General features: G+C 42.6%; 2 protein-coding genes across 8 annotated transcripts; one reads left to right on the forward strand and one right to left on the reverse strand.

Annotated features, from left to right (window-relative positions):
• Positions 1-188: 188 nt before the first annotated feature.
• Positions 189-20,657, reverse strand: rfx1a (regulatory factor X, 1a (influences HLA class II expression)). 7 transcript variants are annotated; one of them, XM_040052534.1, is made up of 19 exons: positions 20,526-20,657; positions 16,906-17,283; positions 12,842-12,951; positions 12,653-12,748; positions 12,143-12,418; positions 11,819-11,916; positions 11,315-11,702; positions 10,382-10,557; positions 8,562-8,681; positions 8,169-8,302; positions 6,665-6,783; positions 6,210-6,316; positions 5,924-6,075; positions 5,299-5,396; positions 4,813-4,962; positions 4,221-4,429; positions 2,904-3,057; positions 2,765-2,810; positions 189-2,674 (listed from the first exon to the last, which is right to left on the reverse strand). In XM_040052534.1, the coding sequence occupies exons 2-19, from the start codon at positions 17,261-17,263 to the stop codon at positions 2,514-2,516; spliced, it is 2,952 nt and encodes a 983-aa protein (XP_039908468.1). In that variant the 5' UTR covers positions 17,264-17,283; positions 20,526-20,657; the 3' UTR covers positions 189-2,513. The 7 variants fall into 7 exon arrangements, with proteins under 7 accessions (XP_039908468.1, XP_039908461.1, XP_039908451.1 ...); XM_040052527.1 differs by having other exon boundaries at positions 10,382-10,563; XM_040052517.1 differs by having other exon boundaries at positions 11,264-11,702.
• A 28-nt stretch (positions 20,658-20,685) lies between these two features.
• On the forward strand, positions 20,686-25,128 carry rln3a (relaxin 3a). Its single transcript, XM_040052850.1, has 3 exons — positions 20,686-21,686; positions 22,323-22,671; positions 23,850-25,128. Exons 2-3 carry the CDS (start codon positions 22,512-22,514, stop codon positions 24,131-24,133), a joined length of 444 nt encoding a protein of 147 aa, XP_039908784.1. The 5' UTR covers positions 20,686-21,686; positions 22,323-22,511; the 3' UTR covers positions 24,134-25,128.
• The last annotated feature ends 103 nt before the right edge of the window (positions 25,129-25,231 follow it).

A 25,231-nucleotide genomic window follows, 5' to 3' on the forward strand; every position in this document is an offset into this window, starting at 1 on the left:
TGATTCTTCCACCTCTGCTGTTCTCAGTGAACACGCTCGGGTTACCAGCTGTCAAAAGTTGCCAGCACAATTGATCCGTTTCTGCTCTGTTTAAAGCAGGCTGACTTTTGAGTTTCAGGTATTCTGCGTTTCCTGTTCCAGTGTCTTATTTATACAGCAGCAGAAGTGGTAGCAGACGAGTGTGTTCATGTGAGCGTGGCCCAGGAAGTCACGGTCTTGTTTTTTTTTTTCAGCCAAGGGTGTCAAATTTAATAAGAAAGTGACTGTTTTTCAGACAGTAACCCCGCCCTTACACTGGTAATGACTACAGAGATGATAAAATCAGACTCAGAAACCCACGAGAGATATCCGGTGTAATTTTAAAAATTCTTTAATTTATATCTTTAAAATTAAAAACATCTGAATTGCATTCTACCACCTCCAAAGGCACAGTCATACTTAGAGCAGACCAAAATTCAAAAAACACTGCCACTGAACATCTTTTTTTTTCTCATTTTGTTTTGTACATAAGAAACAACGCACTATAAAAATGACGAACATTTTTTTCCTTTTTTAGTGGGTAAACAATGGCCATTCTGCACGCTGTAGATCATTAAAAGACTGGAGTGATATGTACTCAGCTGTGGTAGCGCTAGACTTCGTATAAAGGATGATGTGCTGGTTTGAGGCTGGCAATGCCTGTGAAAAAACACGCACCGCTATTTATAGACAGTATTGACAGAAATGAAAAAGGAATATGACAACTGATCTCCATGAACAGTGTTTTAGAAGCAAAACAAAGCCATCGGGCATGAGAGTGAGAAAAAAAACACAGTGAGACGAGGGGAATGAGATGAGCGGTGGTGGAGGACTGAGCAGATCTCTCACCTCGGTCGATTTCTCTGAATCTCACCGAGGGGTGAGAGACATTTGCATGAAATCTGACGCCTCCATCTCACCGTTTAAAAAAAAAAAAAAACACCTCAAAGAAAGTGAGGGGGGAAAAAAACAAACAAAAAAACTTTTAGACAATAAAGTCAACATGTGCAAAGAGGCAGGGCCTTACTTAGCCTGTGAGTGGAAAAGTCATCAGATATGAAAGAGGATCGATAACCGAACGTACAATCACAAATCAATAATGCACACGAGGGTCGCTTACAATGTGTGACAACACAGCACCGTACACTGCACAAGAGGTTCACTTAGTGACAACGAAATTCAAAATAGTGGATAAATATACAGTAGAATATAAGTATATCACCGTTCTTACTCAGGCACAGTTCTTAAAAAAACGAAAGAAAGAAAGAAAAATCAGCGAGGATCAAAGCAAACCGATTTGGCACCCAGAAACACACAAATGTGGGGAAAAAAAAACAGAAACAGAATGAAATAAGGCAAAAACATAACGAGTCGAGGGCAAATGAGGGCACAGAGGAACTTAATGGGTGGATAGGATTGAAGCACTTAAACATAAACTATGGTACACGTACGGCACTTCTCTCTCTCTCTCTCTCTCGTGGGAACCAGATGTTCTTGTTTTAAAAAAAGGAAAAAAAAGAGAATTTTTTTCTTGCAGCAACTAACAGGAGTTCCTACTTCACAGCTGGAGCTTCATCTTTACAAGTGTTTGTGGCAGCTGAGGTAGGCACTCCGAGAACACGAGAGCTTTTCTTTTTTGTCTTTTAACAGGTGAATCACACAGGAAATCTGCACACGCCATCAAAAAAAAAAAAAAAAAAAAAAAAAAAAAAATCAAACCATGAATGCTCTAGAAAATATCTACACAACAGTCACCACTCGGCATGAGTCACGCAAACAGACGCGCACGACCGGGTAAAAACACGTGTTCACTCGGCCTCTACAAATAACAGCAGAGCGGTGTGACCACAGTGCTCGTACAAGCTGACACACACAAAAAAGTCGCCTGCTGTCTTTAAAAAAAAAAAAGCAACAACAACAAAAAAACCCTACGCTCCCACAAAGCGGTAAATGATGTAGTGACTAAATTCAAACACCGCTTACGGTCCGCTCCGCACACAAACACACACACACCCCGCAGTACCTTTTAAAGACCACTTTGATACGGCAGTGACAGTGGTGGGAGGGCGAGCATTCGTTTTACAGCAATGAGAGGGAAAAACAGCGAGGCTGCGGCGCGATGAGGAGATAAACGAAAAGAAGTGCCTGGCTTTAGTTTGTTTTGTTTTTACAGATTCATACAACTAAAGGTCCTCTCTGCATCAAGAGACCCCGGGTTTCTGAAGCCACGTCCTGTTACAAAACGCCACTGACTGTGGGAGTAATCAATGGTGGCGACAGGTGGTTGTGCCATCCGGGCAGCAGCAGTTACTGACTTGAGTGTGTTTTGATTGTGTGTGCCTGAGGACTGCACGCAAACAGAACCATATGCAGCGAGAGTGCACGCGGGCGCACCTCAACAAGCTCTATATACAGGTGTCAGGGGGTATAAATTACTGTTCTTTGTACATCGGCGTGTGTGTCTGTGAGATCAGCACATGTCATTTACACTGCGGCTAGTTGTCAGCTGACCCGGTGGCGAAGAGAACTCTCTGGTCAGTTCTGGCCAGCTTGGCAGGCGGCTCCAGAGACTCCTCTCCGAGCACGGCCCCGTCTGAGGGAAGGGACAGCTCCTGACCTTCTTCATCACTCTCCTCCTCCTCTTCTTCTTCCTCTTCTACAACAGACAGCATAACAGAGATGGTTACCAGCAAAGCTTAGAGCACAGGTGTCAGTTAAGACGAGCTACAGCAGAATCAGTGCAGACCTTTATCCGGATCCAGCTGGTTCAGACCTCGGCCTAAGCTGGCAAACTAATGGCAAGAGGGGATTTGGTTAGTGGTGTGAATGTGGCTTACACTATTATATGAATGTATTTGCATTTCTGGATCCGTGTATGTTGATACCTCTCCCATAACAGCAATGGGGGTCTCTCCTTTAGCCTGGGCCACTCTGTGCTCGATAAGGTAGTACATGTACTCGTCGTATAGCAGACGAATCAGGTGAAAGGATCCGAAGCTGGCGGCACTCCGCAGGGTGAGGTCTCTGATTACCATGGAACTGAGGAACAGAAATGGGAAACAAGCCACTCTTCACACATGTACCACTTCTCTATCTTACAAACAGAAACTGCTTTTTTCCTCTATCTCATTGCTTTACTGGGACAAGGTTGACACCACAAGTCGAGTCGGTGACTTATTTACTCAATTTGAGTATTTGATAAGTTCCTTCAATAAAGCTGTGTGATGTGGGGTGGTTTGGATTTTAAATTTCAGCCCTGCTATTTATTCCAGACAGGTCTGAGAGCGATTCAGAGCCTTCGGATTTCCATCCAGTCTCCAAAGGAGGCAAATGAATGGCAACTGGCTTGTAATGACCTGCTTGACTAAGACCCTGCTTATGGGATGAGCTTGGTTTTATATATATTTATATAAATAAATAAATTAAATTCCCCACTCGCCCTTTATCCTTCTTTATCTTTATCCTTCAAGCTCATGTCTCTACCAGAGGCCTAGGAGCTTGAGGGTCCTGTGCACACACACACACACACACACACACACACATATATATATATATGCATATCCTTGCTTTTTTTTTTATCACTATGGCATATGTGCATAGGAAGGTATATGGATGCATACTTACGATTACAGCATAGAGGTGGATGAGGATTATTGTTACTGTTACTTTTAGCATTTATTTAGGAATATGGTTATAATGAGTACTACACTCGTCCTTTTATCTCTACTATCCTAGTGATTGTTTTCTAGTTTGTGTTGTTATTGTAAGTATTCTATGTCCTTGTCTTGGTTATCACTTTTTAAACTGCTCTCTTGTTTTGTTAATTTAAAAAAATCCAGTCATTTAAGATTTGGACAGTTTTGATGATTATCTTGTGATTATTACAGTTAGCAATGACTTAACAAAGTACAGACTAGGTTTGTTTTAACTTCAGGACTAAAGCCTGCAGCTCAAACTGAATACAACATCACAAAAAATAATGCAAACTGACAAAGGCCATTTTAGCCCTGTATACTTCAGCTCTAATTTACTGGCTATTGTGCACTCGTACACTCCTCCTTCATCATTTTTACCAGACATTTAGCTCAAAAGAGGAGAATAAAGATCCAACCAAATCAAATCTATCAACACAAATAAAAATGGACTCGGGAAAGGTCAGGAGAGGCAGAACTTGGAATTCATTCTTTCTGACTGCTCCCCACCTGTAAAAGGACCACTTGAGCAGAAAGAGCTTGGCGGCTTTAGGGAAAGCAGGGCTGTGTTGGTAGGGCTTTAGGACCTGGGAGACCACACCGTCGAGCCACGCAGCCCACTGCTCCAGTGAGTTCTGCTGCTGGAGGGTCAGCTTGAAGTCCTGCTCGAGCCGCTGGACCACACGGTCTTCGCACCGGCACACCCATGAAGCCTGCTCCTACAAAAGCACAAACAGGGAGAAAAAGGCAAAGTGTCATTATAGGGCAGTCACATCTGCACCAGTAAAAGAGGCTGGATGACCTTATATTTATAAACAGCAGCAGATGATGGAGCTTAAACCACGCACTAGTACTAAGTTTACTGTTCAGTATCTGAACATATAATCAGGCGGAAGAAGCAGTTTCTTAGAAAAACCAAGTGAGCTTCCTGAACAGTAAAATAAAAAAGAGACACTATGACGGAAGTTGGATAAACAAATAACACATGAAACCTCAGTGTAACCACAAGCTACAGAGTCAGCTGCAAAACCAACGCGGCATTCAACCACTGACAATGTCATCAGCGCGATTTAATGAGAATGCTGCTAGACACTGAACCGACCTGGACGTTGGCAAAGTCGACGCGGTTGAGGTCAGACAGCATCTGATTGATCTGAGCCGTGTTCTGGAGGACAGCACGGGCTGCCTGGGCCAGGTGGTTCAGACTGGTGTAGCGGCGCAGGGTCTGAGCAAAAGCATTGGCTGATGTGACCTGAGAGAGGAGGAAGACGACGGGTCAGAAAAAGATGCATATCAATATTTTCACAAATATCCGTATATAACAGATGTTTTCTGTGATAGCTGCTCACATCTGCTGTCATTTATTTACTTTGATGGAACCTCTTTTTTCCCTTCTTCACAAAAGCTGCACCGCAGAGCTTTTATATAAATTCAACTCTAGCTCCTGCTCACAAAAATCTAATAATGTCTGAGCTTAGAGTCCCACACAATAAGACAATGTTTTTGTCATGCCTGAAAAGACTGTTTGCTCCATGGCTCAGAAAGCAAGCGGTTCCATCAGCGCCAAGCTAATAATGGAGGGCTTTACCTTGATGCGGACCATTTCCTCAGGGATGTTCATCATGGCATTGGTCAGCCAGCTCTCCAGGCTCTTGGCAAAGTTGCGAATGGCTTGAGTTAAGGCACCTGTGGGCAGAAATGGGTCTGTCACTGCTAGAGTGGGAAAGCGATTAGCTAATGTCTAGACAATTAGCCAAGTTTTTGCTGGTCAAAGATTTTTCAATTTTTATTTATTTTCTTTTTGGCATTACAGCTGAATAACCAGACTTGTATCCACGTTATGTGGATGTGGAACATTTTTTTCTCTGGCAGCATTGTGATGGGAAAGAAAATGACGAATATTCAAAAGGGAACTGTTCAAGGTCTTAAAAGTTAAACTCTGACTAAAACTATAACCGAAACCAGAAGAAATAAGTGTAGCTGCCAGTAAGGGCAGCGCAATGGGTACACGTGATGGAAAACAGTGTATTCTTTCACTACACATCCAAAAGGCTGTCAGGAGGATCTTTGCTCCCTAGTTGGCTCATTTCAACAACTTTAAATTGGCACTGAGTTTTAGGAATAGCTCTTTATTTGTATAAACACACTCTGTAGGCACGGATAAGCATGCTTACACGGTTCACTACATAATCAGTCTTCCTATAGAGCCTTACTGGGGATGGGTCTGAGGACATCAGGGATGAGGATTTCCACCAGGCCCTGGTAGAGGCTGTTGTCACAGTCGCGGCTCCAGCGCAGCACTGGCTCATACTTGCACAGCAACACCAGGCAGGACTTAGGGAGACGCTTCTCTGACTCATCGTGACTGCCGAGGCGCACACACACGCACACAGTTTGTATGGAAATAGTAATGCTACGGCAACAGACAAATGTTTTTACTATCTTAGGACACAATCTGGATCTTGAATGAATGCCTGCCTGTGGAGTACAATCACTCACACGGCCAATGTGGCATCTCCGGCCTGACTTTGGCTGAACCTCCAGAAGGTCTTCCACAGAGTCTCCACTAGGGTAAACTGCAGGTTAACCATCACATCGAGAATAGCCTGAAAGAACGGAAAGAAAATAATCCATACATCGAAGAATCGAAGACTGAGGACAAATAGATTATTGGGGTGGGGGTAGTGGGGCAACTGGAGGAACAAAGGAGAGGAAAACAACATTCTGCATTTCTGGATTTTGCTTTCAATGTGGTCTTCCTAACCTTAAAACTCATCTTCACCACTACATCTATAAGAACTTGACATTTTGATCAAATTACAGTCGGTTTTTCCCACTAAAAGGTTATAATTGGTGTAATTTCATTTAGAGTAGTCCTCCAGTGATTCACAGAAAGGAACTACACACAAAGGAAAAACTTCAGTAAATAGTCAGTGGGTTCCAATTTCGGTTACCTCACAATGTTCTCTGTACAGCAGCTGAAAGCTCTTTATGTGCTCCAGCTCAATGCCCTCTGGCAGAGACTTCCCCTGGAGATCGATCTCTGGGAACTCTGGGAGAGCTCTGGATGCATCTGGACACAGGACAAAGGAGCAGTGGATACTCAGAGAGAAATCCCATTAACTGCACAGGGTAATCAACATTTATGTGAATGCCACTAAATGTGCTTAGATGGACATGCCTGTTCTGGTTTAGCTCATAGTAGGAGGGATGTGGCATTTAAATGTTGGTAATGAGATTGTCTTTTTACATTATGTTCAGATTAAAAACATATAATCCGTCCATCCATTTCCATCTGCTTATCCAATTCAGGGTCTTGAATTGGATAAGCAGGTAGGTCTCGAACAAACCTGGACATATTGCCAGTCTGTCACAGGGCAAACACACAAAGAGACAACCATTTAAACTCACATTCACACCTATGACTAATTTAGAATCACCAGTTAACCCAGCCCCTCTAACTGCATGTGTTTGGACTGTGGGAGGAAGCCAGAGAGAACCCATGCAAACACGGGGAGAACATTCAGACTCCACAAAGAAAGGCCACAACCAAATATGCTAGATTCAAACCCAGGACCTTTTTGCTGTGAGGCAACAGTGCTAACTACCATCCTGCCTTACATTTATAGAAATAGCCATCCATCCATTCTCTTCTGCTTATCCAATTCAGGGTTGAAAGGGGGGGGGGGGCTATTCCAGCTGTCTTAGGGCAGGGTGGAGTACACCCTGGACAGGTTGCTCGTGTGTTGCAGGGCTAACACATAGACATAGACAACCATAGACATAGACAACCATTTGCACTCATGTTCACACCTATGGGCAATTTAGACAAACACGGGGACAACCTGCAAACTCCACACAGAAAGATCCTGTCCTGGTGATGAAATTGAACCTCCTTGCTGTGAGGCTCTGAGTGTTAACCACTGCACCGCCAGCACAGCAGCATATAGAAATGTTAAACATATATCAGGTGTAAAAATCCCATCATGCTATCAAACAAAGGAACTACGCAATTCAAGTAAACACAGCAGCATAAGTATAGGCCTGTGTGCTATATGCTTACATAAATAGGAAACCATGGCTTATATACTTGTAATAAACTGTTACAGCAGATTCTGTTACTGGATTTGACAGTCCGTTAACAGGGCATGGAGGTCCTTGCTGCTAATAAAAATGAAGGCTTCCCAAAAAGCCTAAAACCTAAAGATGAGGAGACACACTTTGTCAGGCCAAATTAACAATTTACTTCACAGGGAAAAGCAAGTTCAAAGACTGGTCCTGTGTCAGGCACAGCCCATGCACTCTAAGCAACCACATAATGTAATGCAAGGTCCTCACAACAAGCCCTGAGAGCTTACAAGAATATTTTGCTTGCTCACTCTTGTGACTCAACCAAATTAACATTTAAAAAAAAAGCAGCACTCACTAACAAGTGTGTTCATTGTTTACTAAGCTCACCAAGGAACTGTTGGTACTGCTGAACCTGGGTGCTGATATCCACGTGGCCCGATCCCTGCTGCTGTTGCTGCTGCTGACCTGCTCCTGCTGCCGTTCCATTGGTCATTCCTTCCACCTTATGAACAGGCTTCAACCTGATAGGTAGGGAGCGAAAAAGCACATCAGGCATTCATGTCTAGACAAAGGTGATAAATAATGAAGTGAAATGAAATTGTAATTCAGTCTTATAATAAGAGCAGCAGATGCCCAGAGCCGCGAGAAGAATGGAAGACATGGTGTGAGAGATGGAGAAAAAACAGGAGCCGGTGGCAAAAACCGTATGAGGTAGAAAAAAGGTCAACTGTGTAATGATAGAGAAGATGCGCTTGAATGTGTAGACATTTCTGTGGATACCTCTGTTTCTGTGAGAACGGCTGTTGCCTCATAGCCAGGTGTTGTTGGTCTTCCATCAGCCGGAGAAGAGAAGAGCCCGCTTTGATTCTCAGCCCATAATAGTGGTATTTAGAATTACCCCTAACAGGAAGACAAATGTGGTTTGACTTTTATTTTTAAAAGAGCCTAACTCTATAGAGAGCATAGTGTTTATGCTGTCTGTTTAAATGTATGTTAACTCCATACAAGCCACATGTATAGTCTTACTATACACTGAATTAGAATTTCATAAAACACAAAGTATTTGCACCCATAGCACTAAATACTTTTAAAAAGTCATTTCACTAGCTCACTCACTCTCCCACACACATGCTGTCTGTCTTCATCGCTACCCACATGTCTTCCTACACAAGGCAAACATTTTCCAATGCTCCAGAGAGCTTTATAGATGTTCCTAGAAAAATTAAAACAAAACAACACAAAAAACTGCATTTCTGCTGGAAACTAATTTAAGGTACACCAATCAAGCATAACATATTGTGTTGGTCCCCCTTTTTCTGCTGAAACAGCCCTGATATGTCGAGGCTTGGGCTCCACTAGAGCCCTGAAGGTGTGCTGTGGTATTTGGCACCAAGAGGTTAACAACAGATCCTTTAAGTCCTGTAAGTTGCGAGGTGCGGCCTCCATGGATCGCACTTGTTTAACTAGCACAATCCAAATTCTTGGGAATTGGGAGGCCAAGTCAACACCTCAAAATTGTTGCTGTGCTCCTCAAACCTCAAACCAACCAGAGCATGTTATTCTGCTGAAAGAGTCCACAGCCATCAGGGAGTACTGTTTCCATGAGAGGGTGTACTGTGGCTATGCAGCCCCACACACAACGAGCTGTGATGCACAGTGCATTCGGACACCTTTCCATCAGAACCAGGATTAAGCTACAGGAACGGTACCGTGGCTGCATCGAACCACAAGGATCAGCCTTGGCCGCCCATGATACTGTCATCATAACAGTGGTTCACTATTGTTCCTTCCTTGGACCACTTTTGATAGATGCTTACCACTGGAGACTGATAACAACCCAGCTCCAACCCAGTTTTCTAGCCATTACAGTTTGGCCCTTTCAAACTCAGGAAAATGCTTTTGCTTCTTGCTTTTAGCACATCGACTTTGAAGACAAAATGTTCACTTGCTTCCTGATGTATCCCACCCACTAACAGGTGCCACGTTGAAGAGACAATCAGTGATTTCACTTTACCTGTCAGTAGTCAAATCTTATGCCTGATTGGTGTGTGCATGCATAGCATTACGTACGTCAGTTACATGGACACTACTGGTGTCTGGTGAAATGAACGGAGGACTACTGGGTTTGTGCTCCTGACATGCATCACTGCAGCAGAAAAGGCCACAGTGGAATGTGTGATGTGTTTGCCTGATCTCTCCTCTGTGGTCTTCCTCTTCTCCTCCTGCCTGGCAGCTCCATCTTCAACATCTTTTGTTCAATATATTCACTATCCTTCCTCTGCAGATGTTCAGACCATCTTAGCCTTGACTTTCTAACTTTCAAAACCACTCAACTTAAGTTGTCCCTCTTGGTCACTATCAATGAAAATCCTAGCAACTCTGCCTCCTGTCTTTTTGTCAGCATCACCATCTCAAAGCCATAAATCATAGAAGTTCCCTCTACCAACTTGTAAACATTTTCCTTCACAAACCCTTAACATTTGTCTCCACCCACTCGACCCTGTCTGTCCTGTCTTCTTCACCTCTCTCTTTACTAATGGATATAAATGGGTTGCATATATATTTTTTACCCTATGAGTTTGGGTGACTACACAGCTTACCGAGTGCCCAGACGCCGTGTGCGTAGCCCCATGAACACAGATCTTATGAGTTTCCCGAATGACGCAGCATTAACAGGTTCTAGCTTCTGCTCCTGGCAGTGCAGCAAGTAATGGCAGTAAAGGGTGGAACGGGGCAGACTCACTCCTTCAGCTGTCTCATAGTTGTCCAGCAACCACTGTACCTGACACACAGGCAATGGAACAAAGAAAATAGCTGGTGCAGTTAGCAAAGCCAGTATATACAGATATACAGAAAAACATAAATGCACAACTATTACCACACATATCACACCTTTGAACAGATACATGTACATGACATGCACACAAACGCACACACACACACACACACACAGATTTCTCTAGTATTTGTATTATACAAACGCAAATCCATTCGTATTTACAGTCCGTCTGTCATTCAGGAATGAAAACACAAATACATCTGTTTGCGTGCCGTGGCATACAACTTTGGTATGCAATGAATCAATGACCTGGAGTACTGATGGGATGCCGGCCAGACATGTTTTGGTTATGGCCATTGTATGGGGGTTCAATATGATGAATTTGGGATGAACAGTATAGTGTCAAGGCATTTCAGGCAAATTAAAAATGCCCCTCATTACATGCACTGCAATGGTATGAAAATGATGAGGTCATGGTTTTGTTTTCTTTGAGGAAATCACAGTTAAAGCAAAAATAAATAAAAAAAAATAAATAAAATTTCAGCTAACATTTTTTTGCTCCTAATCTCCAAATTGTTCACTTGTGTTTTCCACTTTGACAAAACTCAAACTATGACGTCATCAGTGTGCGCCACCAAAAGGGGGGGTTGTGTGGATGAGAACAGAACGAGAAGAAATTCCTGCGCTTGGCGCCTCTGCATACCTTCTTGTCTGCCGACGGCACGCTACTCTCCTCGCCCTCTGTAATACTCACAGTGGCCGGAGAGGCGCGGGCGGTGTGTGAGTAGTTCTGACTGTTGCCAGCTGCCGACCCGCTGCTGCTGCTGCTGCCGCCGCTGCCCAGCATGTAACCCCCCTGGATCACATAACTGCCTGCCGCGCCGCCGTTGGTCCCTGCCCCTTCTCCGGCCCCGTTGGTCGTGCCGCCTGCCGTCACCACTGTGGCCCCTCCCCCCGCCGCGGTGGTAGGCTGGGCCACGAACATCGAGACGCCCGCTGTGGTGCCGGCTGTCACGGACACAGTCAGAGGTGTGCCGGGCGTGGAGGCCTGGGTGCCGGAAGTCGGCTGACCTTCGTAATATGGAGCGGCGGTGGTCTGGGTGTACAAAGGGGTGTCGGTGTAAGGGAAGGTGCCGGAGCGACTGGATGAGAGACATGCAAAGATGGGTTACAAAACCAAGCAGCCGAAGAAAGAAGTAAGACAAAGAAAACAATAATTCTGTGTGGACAAGTGTTAGAAAATGAGGTTCATTCTAACATGGTGCTGGTGGTGTAGTTGTTGTCTTCTCCTTCAACATACTGCACTTGATTGGTGTACACATGTTGCACTGGCACTGATGTGAGCTGCTGCTGGACCTAAGGAGTGAGCGCGCACACACACAGACACACACACACACACACACACACCAAAATCCAATAAATCCTCAGCCATCTTGTTGAACCACATCAACTCTTTCATCCTTTAGAATCTTAATATCTTTCATGTCCGGCCTTGTTTTTGCACTACAAACATTTCTTATACTGACAGCTTCTCTGTCCACTCATCTTTGTAGCAGCAGATTCTCTCGTGTCCCTGACCTACTTGGAAAGCGGTGGTTGCTGTGTGCAGAGGTGGCTGATTGGGACCTGAGCTGAGGATGGCAGGGTAGCCTATCTCTCTCTCAGCATGCACAGAGAGCATGCACAGTGGCTGCCAATACTCATCCAAGGGGAGGTAGACGGGTTTGCAGCAGTAGCCGTTTACGCAGTCTGCTGACATCCAGGCAAGGCAGACTGACTCCTCTGCCTCATGACGCAGCTGCCAATCTTCTAGTTTCCTATCCCTGACTAAACCGGTCACCTCCGTGCTAAGGGGAAGCTGAAAAGTTGCAGATTTGACCACAGAAACGATGAGCTGACTAATACTGAGCCAAAACACAAGGAAGTTGCAAAGTTTTGTACGCATCACAAGTCACATTAATCACACATTTAGTGAAGTGAAGCTGTGATGACTAGCTCGCATTTACACACTGGTTAGTGAAAGCATAAGTTATTTTCAGACATCACGTATATGCCATCACCACTGACAAACTCCACTGGGAGTTTGGCTTACCTCCTGGGTGATGTGGACAGGCTGTAGACTGGTGACGCTGAGCTGTGTGCCTGGCTCAGTTTTGGCAATCTGGGAGGTGGCCTGCACCACTGACCTCTATTGAGATGAAGAGAAGATTCAAGAGCAAAGAAAACAACGTAACATAACATAACATAACCGGACATAACCATGTATGTGTGCAAATTTTACCTGCTGAGCTGTCTGCACCTGCTGAACAACTTGTGTGGGGACTCCAGTCTGCACCACAGCTGGAGGTGGACTGGAGTCTGACACGCTGTCATTTGAGTGAAGGGAACCCTCTGAAAGATAAAGAGGGTATCTTAGTACCTGCACAAATTAGTGATATTATTTCTACTTCATTAAGCTGATCATACACTGCCTCTCATCTCTTGCTACAGCTGATTAATAATAAAGTGGTAACACTAATGGTGTAATAAAGCAGATAAAATCATGTCTTTAAACACATAAAAGTATGCACAAATCAAAAATCTCCCCACCTAAAAAAAACATTTGCACTTAATTATTTGTCAATTTTTTTGCTTGAAAAACCTTTATGAAAACTAATGATAGTAATAAAAAAAACCCATCTTTTAAAGACACAATTAAAATTGACCACAGAGGATAAGCCTGTGACTGTAACACAGTTTTACTTCATTCGCCACACACCCTTATACCAAACTGGGATTATCCGGTATGTGAGCAGAGCGTTTTTGTCTTTACAAATACTTGACTGTACAAGTCGAATTCAATAAGTCGGGCAAAATCAGGTATTTCTGCTGCAGCTAATGACTAGTTTACTTACCTTGCACTCCTAGAACCTGTGCATCAAACTCCACGCCTCACCCTTTTTGATTTTGTCCCTATAAATCAAATCTGCTTTGTCAAATAAAATGATGAGTCTGAAAAACCCCTTAAGATAAATTCTCATAATCCATTGTGAAACACCTCTTTTAGTAAACCTAAAACAACCGTGGCTGCAGTAAAAGTTTGCTTGGGTGCACAAGAATTAATTAATGTTGAGGAATTTAAGTATTTGGGAGTGCTACTAGACTAAATTATCCTTTAAAAAACACATTAAAAAAGTAGTGAAAACTGTAAATGTTTATATTCAGAACTTTAGACATATCCGCACATCATTAACAGACACAGCAGCCATTACATTCCTGCATTCTATGATACTGGCTCATATTGAATATTGTATTACAAGTTGGTCCTATACGAGCTCTGCTGCTATTGGGCCAATTGAAGTATGCTACAAAAGAGCATTGAAAATATTAGATAAAAAACCTTTTTCATATCACCATTGTCAAATTTTAGAAAAATACAAGTTTTTAAATTTTACTAATTTCAAATTATTTAAATCTGCCTGTCTAATGGTCTGGCGCCTCCACCAATGAGTGATTTTATTAAACAAAAGTCTAGCAGTGTTGCCGGGTCTCGACTGACCCGAGCCACTGTTAGAGGTGATTGTGAACTGGCATTCAGGCGGACCACCTTTTCACAGAATGCTCTGTCATATCAGGGAGTGAGCTTCTGGAATAGTCTTCCACTGTCAGTGAGGGAAAGTACAAGTCTACCCATCTTTAAGAGTCACTTAAAAGGGCGGCTGAGGGACACACAAACATGTAATCATGTTTAATAATCATGTTTTATATTGGACGGGAAAAAGAGTTAGTGTATTACAAAAAGGGAAACAACTGTTAGTGCAATGGGTGAACGCAATATCACGATGGTCAGGGCATTTACAATACTGGGGTTTGTGCAATATAATTAATGTGTTTCCGTTATTGTTATTGTTGTTATTGTTGTTGTTATTAGGGGTGCAACAATACACAGTTCGGTTTGGTTCGATACTTTGGTGTCACGGTTCGATATTTTTTCGATACAAAAAAAATGTTCATGCCTTTTTAATTTGTCATTTATTAAATTTTCACGGCACATTCCGGCACACATCATTTGTTTGAAGCCAGCTCACCTCCTGCAACTACTTTTCCGAGAATACGTGCTTCTTTTGTGGTTCGGACTCCTTCTGACATTTCTTTGAAGGTGGAGGAACATCACAGTAATTGCTTAAAGGAGCTTGCTTCTTCGGCATCTTTAAGAGTTCTAAACAAATGTCTGTCCTCCTCCTGAAAATCTTATGTATGCAAACACGCGTTGCAACTTCTTACCTTGTGCCCGTTTTTTATTTTGACAGCGAATGCGCACCTGCGGACCACTTATGTGCAGCCCTGGTTATTTCGCTTGTCATATTGCAGCCACAGAAATTCTTTTGTCCATGAAACCATAAAGCTGCACTTTCTTTTTGCCTTATAGTCTGATTTGTCATAACTTTTCCGTTTTGTGGTAAGCTTTTCTTTGGCTGTCACTTCTTCACCCTGACCTGTCTTATTTGGCTCAGCAGAACTAAAATATTGTGGCGAGCTCAGACAAGGTGGAGACGGAGGTATCGTTTGGTCTTGCTTCCCGTGAGCTAGCCAGGGAGCACAGCCGTTTATTGACATCTGCAGAAGAACACTGCCGCTAGCTAACTGCTCAGCGCGGCAACAGCACAGCAACAACAACAACAACACACAGGGCGCCCTCTGACCCCGGAAGGACACACCGTCGCAGCGAGAGGGCGTCACCCGTCACTATGGCAACATAAACAAAACATAACTGTACAAACAGAACCCCGAACAGCCCTGACCCGCTACAATATATATCCCGCTGCTTTTACACACGCACTCACATGTTTAAGCTTGCTGCGGGAGATTTCACTTGTCATGTTTGCATAGTAAGCTAACGATTAATAAGACGATGTCAGAGGAATTGGTGCACAAATTATCATCACTCACCAATCAGTGCTGTCGCTCTCTATACACGGTTCACGCGATTGCAAAGTGAAAGCAAAAAACAAGCGCAAATTCAAACGCGATTTCAATATGTCACATATTGGCAGTGGCTCACCGATGCCAATGACATAATTACCCAGCTACATTTCCAAAAGAATGCAAAAGCATTGACATATATTTTTCCTTCCTACGACAGCCCGACGAGCAGGGCAGAGATAGATTTTGGTAGCCCGACTGGAAAAATCGCTAGCCCCAGGACGTCAGGCAGGCGATTTTGCGAGCCCTGTATCTGATTGAGGAATCACTCATCTTTGGAAAAGAGAGTTTATTACAGAGAAATGGCTCTTTCCAAAATAAAAGCTATACTATCCGCTTCTTCTGGGCTATATTCTCAGCAGCATATTAAACATATCAGGTCCCCATAAGGAGAATCATGTGCTAACGGCTGTCTAAATGACTCGGGTAAAGTTTGTAGCATGTGTGCTTGTTGTTTTTGTCTGCTTCCACTTGTCTTTGCACTAGGATGATGTCGGTGTAAATGTGCAGTCATATTTGTTGTGTTCCCACTAGTGCTGTCAGCGTAAATCTCGTTGAAATGACGTTAACGCCACAACACGGCAAATCTCCCTTAAAGAGCTAACACGGATGGCCTGTGCATGGGGCTGGACGGCCAACACGTTAACGAGCTAACTGCGCTAACACACTAGCTCCCACCCATGTAATTGAGGATTGCGTGGCACATCCAACATACTTTTTTACTTTAGTCCATGACGCGCTTACCTTCAGGGTAATACGTCACATGAAAACCAAAATAGTTCCAAACGCCAGATCTGAATGAGGGTGGGGGAGGTTCAATTTGCCATGTTGCAAGGAGAGCTTAACTTCTGTCTCGCTAGCTTGCCCTGCGCTCAGTCAATCTGCGTTCGACTACTCCGCCTAGGCTGCACTGTCGAGCGCAGATCCACTGAGCGCTCAACACAGACAGCATCTTCAGAAGGAAAGTTGATAAAATAAATTAAAAATTTATTTTGTATTGTTCGATACATATGGGTACCGAACCGAAAGCACTGTATCGAACGGTTCAATATCGATACGAGTATCGTTGCACCCCTAGTTGTTATCTATACTGTCCTCTGTGTCCACTCTCCTTGTCATTGTTTGTTCTAGTATAATGTGATCACTGTTTTTGTCCTTGTCACATGACCTGTAAATAGTGTCTCTGTATGTTTTTACTAACTTGTGTTTAACACCAACCTGCCAGAGGGTCTGCAGATGGAAATTAGCCCAAGGCTATAATCTGGCATATTTACATTTGTTAAAATGTTCATTAATATGTATTGCCCCTCTTTCTAAAAAATAAATAAATAAAATAAATATTTAATTGGGATCACATGCACTGTTAGTGCAGAAAGCCTTTACCTGTGACAGTAACAACGATGTACTGTGGAGTGCTCTGAGCATTTCCTGACTGCGTGGGGGAGCCCTGGATCTCTGCAGTCACATACTGCGTCTGAGCTGGCTGGGGTTGCACTGTGGACTGGGTCTGACTAGCAGCGGGCTTTTGGGTGGTGATGGAAGCGGCTTGCTCTGTGGGAGTAGTTTGGCCTGTGGGTGTGACCACAGTGGAAGCAGCCACAGTAGTCTGAATCTCAGCCAAAAATTGTGGGGCAGTTACAGGGGTGGAACTGGCATCAGGTTGACCCGTTGTCACAGTGACAGCAGTCCCCTGAGTTTGGGCCGCTGGCTGGATCTCACCTACGTAGCCTGTAGTGGCCATTACAAGAGCAGGGAATCAGGCTGGGGAAAAAAGAAAACAAGACAACAAGTTACACATTTTCAACCTAAGCTGTTTGTTTTCAAACTACAGGGTGGGCCATTTAAATGGATACATCGTAATAACATGGGAATGGTTGGTGATATTAAAGTCCTGCTTGTGGTACATTACTATATGTGAGGGGGCAAACTCCTCAAGATGGGTGGTGACCATGGTGGCCATTTAGAAGTCGGCCATCTTGGATACTACTTTTGTTTTTTTCAATAGGAAGAGGGCCATGTGACACATCAAACTTATTGGTAATGTCACAAGAAAAACAATGGTGTGCTTGGTTTCAACATAACTTTATTCTTTCATGAGTTATTTACAAGTTTCTCTTTGTTCACAGCCATTGACATGTCGAAGAGGTTAACACGTGAGGAGCGGATCGAAATTGTGTTGATATCTGGTGAACGCGGTAACCGGGTCATTGCAGCAGATTTCAATGCAAGACACCCTACGAGACCACCCATCTCCCATGCTACAGTTAGCAAACTGCTTGCTAAGTTTCGTGAACTTGGTTCAGTGTTGGATTTGCCAAAATGTGGACGCAAGAAAACTGTCACTAATGAAGAAACATCAGTGGCTCTCCTAGCTTCATTCAGCGAGAGCTCACAGCGTAGCACTCGCCGCATGTCACTGGAGAGTGGCATTAGTCGAACATCCCTTCGGCGGATATTAGCTACTCACAAATGGCACCCTTACAAACTCCAGCTACTGCAGCAGCTCAAAGAGGATGACCCAGATCAGCACACAGAATTTGCAGAATGGGCAAAACAAAAATTGGAACAGGACCCTCAGTTCACGCAGAAGATTTTGTTCAGTGATGAGGCAAACTTTTATGTGAATGGTGAAGTTAACAAACAAAACCACCGCTATTGGTCTGACACTAACCCACACTGGATGGATCCCTCCAAGACTGTTGGAACAACAAAAGTGATGGTCTGGTTTGGTATATGGGGTACAACGATAGTGGGTCCATTCTTCATCAATGGAAACCTCAAAGCCACTGGATATTTGAAATTGCTACATGATTATGTGCTTCCCTCTTTATGCACTGAAGCTGGCACATTCCCTGAGTTTTTCCAGCAAGATGGTGCACCACCACATTATGGGTGCCAGGTCCGAGCATTCCTAGATGAACAGTTTCCTGGAAAGTGGATTGGTCGTCGTGGGCCAGTTGAATGGCCCCCAAGGTCTCCCGATCTGACCCCTTCAGACTTTCATCTTTGGGGTCATCTGAAGGCAATTGTCTATGGTGTGAAGATACGAGATGTGCAGCACCTGAAGCTTCGGATACTGGATGCCTGTGCTGGCATTTCTCCTGCCGTGTTGCAATCAGTGTGGGAAGAGTGGGAGAAGAGGGTTGCATTGACAATCCAACACAATGGGCAGCACATTGAACACATTTTATAAGTGGTCAGAAACTTGTAAATAACTCATGAAAGAATAAAGTTACGTTGAAACCAAGCACACCATTGTTTTTCTTGTGACATTACCAATAAGTTTGATGTGTCACATGGCCCTCTTCCTATTGAAAAAACAAAAGTTGTATCCAAGATGGCCGACTTGTAAATGGCCACCATGGTCACCACACATCTTGAGGAGTTTGCCCCCTCACATATACTAATGTGCCACAAACAGGACTTTAATATCACCAACCATTCCCATTTTATTATGGTGTATCCATATAAATGGCCCACCCTGTAGTAGACAATGCTGTGTTAAAAAAAACAAAGGCAATGAGGCAAATTTAGTACAACCAAAATATATACATCATAGGTCCCAGTAAAGGTTACAAATATGTAAACAATCATGAATAAGGAGTCTAACTTGTCAATTGCATAGGTAACATTTACACAGAAGGTAGGAGGTTAAACTCTATCATAGGAATCAGCATTAGATCACGTCTTTTCTAACAATATTAGCCTGTAATAAGCAGCTCATACACCACACAGATATTTTTACATGCTCATTTCTCGCCTAGATGTAAATGAATGATCGAGGGGGGTGTCTGAAAGTACTATTGTGGCTAGGGCCTCTCAGTGGTGCAACTCATGAGGGGATGCGGGGGAGGAGCATTGATGGGAACAAGCATTTTGGTGTCTCATTACCTGTAATGTGATCGCACCGCCTTTGATGTACATAGGCATGCCCGTAGAACAGCTAGGGAAAATCCCTTACCAAACTGTATTAACGCTACAGTGCCGTCTATTATTTTGCTTTATGTCATGTACACTGTCACCGTAATCCACATTTTTAATACCATAACACAGATAGTTAACTTCTGGCTGTCAATAATTCAAGTCAAATAAACACAGCAGAAAGAAACATTTGTAACTGAAAATGTGTGTTTTCTTCTTTTCAGTTAGATAGTAGGGAGCTTGTTATGAATCTGAACCTGTAAAGGTGTACACTTAGGAGTCTGCGTCAGTGAACAAAGAGGTGAAAGTGAACTGTAACCTAGAAAGCACCTGCAGAACGCCCTCCTTCGCCACGCCCCTTACGTATTAAATGTCCGCCACCTGCCACAGCTTTCTAAACTTTCCGTTAAAAGACAGAACGGCATTTTAGTCAGCCTTCAATTTATTTAACTGCTCAAAACTAACACAAAACACGTCCCTCTATTAATTTTACAATCCCAAATTGGCCTCCCTTCTATTTTGGAAGGGATGGGGGCTGTCGCTAGCTTTATGCACCATATGTGTGTCTAGTCAGCTAACGGAGAAAAACATAAAGTGCAAACCCATCACTGACTGTACATAATTCACCGTTAACAAGATGAGTGTCCGTTTATAGTCAAACAGACGTTGGCTGCGAGCGGAAGGCAAGCACTAGCCTGTCGTGACAGCCACTGATGCTAGCTGTGTAGCGAGATAGCAGGATCAGGAAGCTAACTGGTCTCTACAACAACCGCCATTTTGTACCTTTTGCATTTGACATCGCCATAACAACGGCCTGCTTGGGTATGCATCTATGGCTGCGTCGTCATGGCAGGCGAAATTCAGAGTCACACAGATGAGCAGCAAGCAGGCACAAACTATCGCACACTAGAAAGCCCGACCGGTTATCAGAATGACGGCTAGCTTGCAGGCTAACCCCCAGCTAACACTGGGAGGCAGTTGCCTGTTATGGCTACTGAAACAACAAGGGGGAAAAGCAATAGCAGAATTCAGCTGAAGCGTTAGAGGACACAAAATGCTACAGATCATGTTAAGAGCTTCACCTCTGGTTCCACGTGTGTATTTCCCACTGGCAAAATATCTTCTTTTATTTTTATGGCGGTTTCAGTTGTTGTTGTTGTTGATTCTCGTTGCTGGGTTCTTGTCGCCAGGGCTACCGTGGCTATGGCGCTTCGTCCTCACCAGGGCAACTGTTGCTACCCACCCGCTCCCTTCCCTCCCCCTTTGCTGTTGTGATTGGCTGAGAGCTGCCAAATTGTCTTAAAGTGACAGCGCCAGGAAAATTTTACTACAAAGCCTTCCACGCCCATTTGTGGAAAATCCCAGAGGTCGAGGCTCCCAGTAAAATCCCAGTGAAAGTAATAGAATTGTTTGTAGTTTGTTTTTAAATTGGAATAAAATCAATGCACAGCCTATATGGACTGTCATTTAAATTGATCCATCTGGCTACATTCATTCAGTGACTTACCCAAGGGTCCATTAGTAGCCTACCTGAAGAATGGGCTATTGATGTGTTGTTTTATTTTAATATGTTTCTTCCTTTTCTATACTCTCCTTTTACAATAATGCACATATCAGTCCATAACAAGACATTACAAAGTGTTTTACAAATAAATGAATACAAGGAAACACAAGGCTATATAAAGACAAATTAAAAAGTTTTGAAAACAGAATTAAAAAATAAACAGTGAATTTTGCATTTTTACCTGTCATCACAACACATTACAGGTTATTATATATGTGCATGTGGCATATGACTGCATAATAGTGAGCCAAAGGCAAATTTCTTGCCCTAAATTTCATTTAATGTTCTCATCATACAACATAATTTATACATTTTTTCCCACACACCACTGGTTTATTTACTGTGGTCTGTAGCATTTTGATATTGCTCCCTTGACCTCCACAGGTTGCCCCAGCATGACAGTGTTTTAACAAGTGTCATGGTGGATACCTTCCCAAAATGTCATTTTGTTAGCTTTGTATCATCACATTAATTACAAATTCAGCACCCCTTTTGTAATTTCCTAAATGAGCGACCTTTGGCTATGCGGATATACAGATAAGAATGTGTTTTATTTGTCTCTGACTCATAATAAGACTTCTGTGTTATCAGACTTTGGAAATGTCACTGGTCCAGTCTCTCTTCTTCAATTCACCTTTTGGCAAAGAGCTAACAGGATGAGTAATTTCCTGAAGAAAAGGTAAGTTCTACATAAAGAATTTTTACGTAGGTTAACTGTGTCAAAGGTGATGTAATGAACTAGGATTGCAAAAACCTGAATGTATGGCTGTAATATTGTTAAATGTCATCAAGACAAATAAAGGCCACATGCGTCAGCAGAACTAACATGTTAATTCTTTAGGGACCTTTTTTTTTTTTTACAGTGTGTTGGCATTGTTTTTTAATAATACAGTTTTATATGAATTAAATTGGATTTGTTTGAAAAAAAAATTAACATGTAAAAGTCATTCAGTTTCCAATGGTCTGTGCAGAAAACTACACAAATATGTGCTATACACTGATTAATAACACTATATGTATTTTTTAAGTGCTAAAGGAGATGTATACATGGGTTTGTAAACTTTTGTTCACATTTGATATGCAATATGTATATAAAAATGGTTATAATTAGTATACCAAACAGCAATCAAGTAATCTTGTTATAACAGTCTAATTGTGTTTGTCATTGTCAGTGATCTGTACACAATATGGGTTTTCTGGTCTGGTCATTTTATTATATAGAGGGACAAACATTTGCCTAAACTATTAGATTATAGATTCCTCTAACAAACTCATTAACTATGCCACCTTTGGTCTTCTTTTTGTCTCCATAAAGGTCTCCCACTGTATCTCCTGTTCAGATCTGTTCTTCTCTCAGAGGAGGCCTACATGCGCAGTATGCATCTCCTCCTTTTCAGGGGTTCAAACACCTTTATAAAGCGCGCCTGGGTCATCTAAAAAGTCATTGCTTATGCAAAGAGCGAGTTAAACCAAATATTCTCCTCCCACTTCTTGCCTCGCGACTATGTGGAAAGCTGTGGTGCTGGCTGTGTGTCTGCTTGTGGCTGGCGTTCAGCCCATGGATGACCCAGCGTATGGGGTGAAGCTCTGTGGCCGCGAGTTCATCCGGGCGGTCATCTTCACCTGTGGGGGTTCACGATGGAGACGGTCACTCAGGAGTTTAGGTAAGCCCGGTGATATTTCACTTTATTTTTTACCTTTTGCAACCACTTTTAAAATTTCTATTTGTGAATCGAGGTGGCTGTGGCTCAGGTGATAGAACAGGTTTTCTACCAGTTTGAAGGTCGGTGGATTGATTCCTGACTCCTCCAGTCTCAAGTATTGTTGGGCAAGATGCTGAAACTCACGTTGCCCCGATGCATCTGTCAGAGTGTGTGAATGTCAGAAAGCACTCAGGCATAGATAAAAGCTCTATATGAATGAGTGAATGACACTTGTAGTATATAGCGCTTTGAGTGTTCAGCTGAGCAGAGACGTGCATGTGTGCCATCCATGACTATGTAAATAATTTAAACTGGTCTTTTTCTGCTCATTTGTGATCATGCGGAGGTATCCAGAGAAATGATGGAAGGAAATCACCTGAAATTTTAAGTGTAGAATGACTGGACTGGCTGGTTAGAATGGCTGGTTAGCTAGTAATGGATTACATATGATCAGATTACAAAAACCGAGTGACTCCTACTTAATTTTTAGCTTTTTATTATAATTAATGGTAGTATTATTATAGTTGTTGTTCTTGTCTGTTTTTTTACCTATTAAATGTGACTTTGCATTCAAAAATCTGTTCTATACAAAACCGAGTAGATTAATTTTATTATTATAGATTGTATGTATCTTGTCTGTTTACCTTATTAACTATAATTTTGTGACTTTTGCATTTCACATCTATCTATTATCGATCAGCTTCTCTATCTATCTATCTATCTATCTATCTATCTATCTATCTATCTATCTGTATTGTTGTTTAAGATTGAATTTGAGTGTATCCACTGAATTATGTTATTACTTACAAAAAAATGTATGAACTGTTCAGTAAATGACTACAGCTTAAAATGTAATTGCTCTCAGCCCTGAAAGGCTGAAAATGTGATATTCTGAATCAAAGTGCCTTGGTTTTCATTTACTATAATGATGTGCGCTTACTATTCTGAGCTATAAACCACCAAATGTACATTTAAGCATCTAACCCACCAGGCACACTTGGCAACGATCCAGTGGCATCCCACCCTCGCTCCTTCCATCGTGTCGTCTCCAGCAATAATGAAATGCAAATAATGCACATATTTTGCTTGGATGCAAGAGAAACCCATTCCTTCATACTTTATTGTTTTTACTCCCACAGATGCTTCAGAGGACCCCTTCACCTCCCCTCAGGATGAACTCTCAGAGGGCTTGAATCACAATTTTGCGGTGGAGAGTCTCCTTCAGAGAAACACAGATCCAAGCTCCGCATCCAGAGACAACCAGGAGGGAGCGTTCAGCCGCTCCACCCGTTCATTCATCACCGAAGAGATACTGGAGGCGCTTCGCAAAGCTGACCGCAAAGGCCGCGATGTGGTGGTGGGTCTCTCCAACGCCTGCTGCAAGTGGGGCTGCAGCAAGAGCGAGATCAGCTCTCTCTGCTGAGGGTCGATATGCAATCTGAGCGCGCTGGCTGCCAGGCATGTTGTACACCTTAGTAAACAAACAGAGACACACATATGCACACGCACTCTTCTTTATTCACTTTTTTGTGAATTTTATATCCTGCGTGTGTCTGTTCAGTAAAGTCTGTTTAATGTCTTTAATTTTCAGTATCAAGTAAATGTTTATGTGGCCAGTATGATATATAAAGAGACACGTTTGTTTTATGACGTCTTTGCTTGTTTTCTTTTTACATTACCAGTAACTTTCTCTGCTGCAACTGATGAGAGCTCAAGGGAATAAAATGCTTTGCTAAAATCATTTGAGAACAAGTTCATTAAAAAACTAACAAACACACTCGTCACATGACACGGAGGGATAAATGAATGGAAAATTCATTACAATCTGTGTTATAACAAACATAAAGTGACAAGTAGATATGTATTTTTACCTCAGTCCCCAATGCTTACACAGCAGCTTTGCTTCCCATGAAATATGCTGCTGTGGCCTACTTAGCTTTTGAGGCATTTCCACTTCCTTAAAAACATGCTGTAATTGGTGGAAGGGGGGCAAACATTAAAATGCACGATACTTAAGTCACTGCAGCATAAAAACGACTTTTACTTGGGGGAAATTATATTTGCAGAGTCGGTTTCCACAGTTGATATGCTGCTTTCAGTTTAGGTTTTAATGTCTGTTTAGTTTCAGTTTACTATTTATTAGTTTCAGGTCTAGTTTAGTTAGCTTTGGGGTTTTTTTTAGCTTTGATCACTGATGCTATTTATCTAGGTCAACAAGTTCACAAGGGGTCACAAAAAAGAACAATATCTCATGTCATGTAAACATCCTACCCTCTGGAAATGCATGCACGAAGAGCCTCTGATGCAGGTTAACACATGTTACTGTGATTTGTGTTTTATGTGCCACATATTTTTTTAGTTGGTCTAATGTTATATTAGCTAACAGTTTAGCTTTAGCAAACTGATATTACTATTCTACTGCTCTATCACAAACACTTACCATCCACTTCATACAGATTTGTAATAAAATGGCTAGTGTATATATTTTTTAATTCAAATGACCATTAGGACACATAGATTT

This window comes from Simochromis diagramma, unplaced genomic scaffold (assembly GCF_900408965.1).
Source record: "Simochromis diagramma unplaced genomic scaffold, fSimDia1.1 OVJJ01000321.1, whole genome shotgun sequence".
NCBI classification, from domain to species: Eukaryota; Metazoa; Chordata; class Actinopteri; order Cichliformes; family Cichlidae; genus Simochromis; species Simochromis diagramma.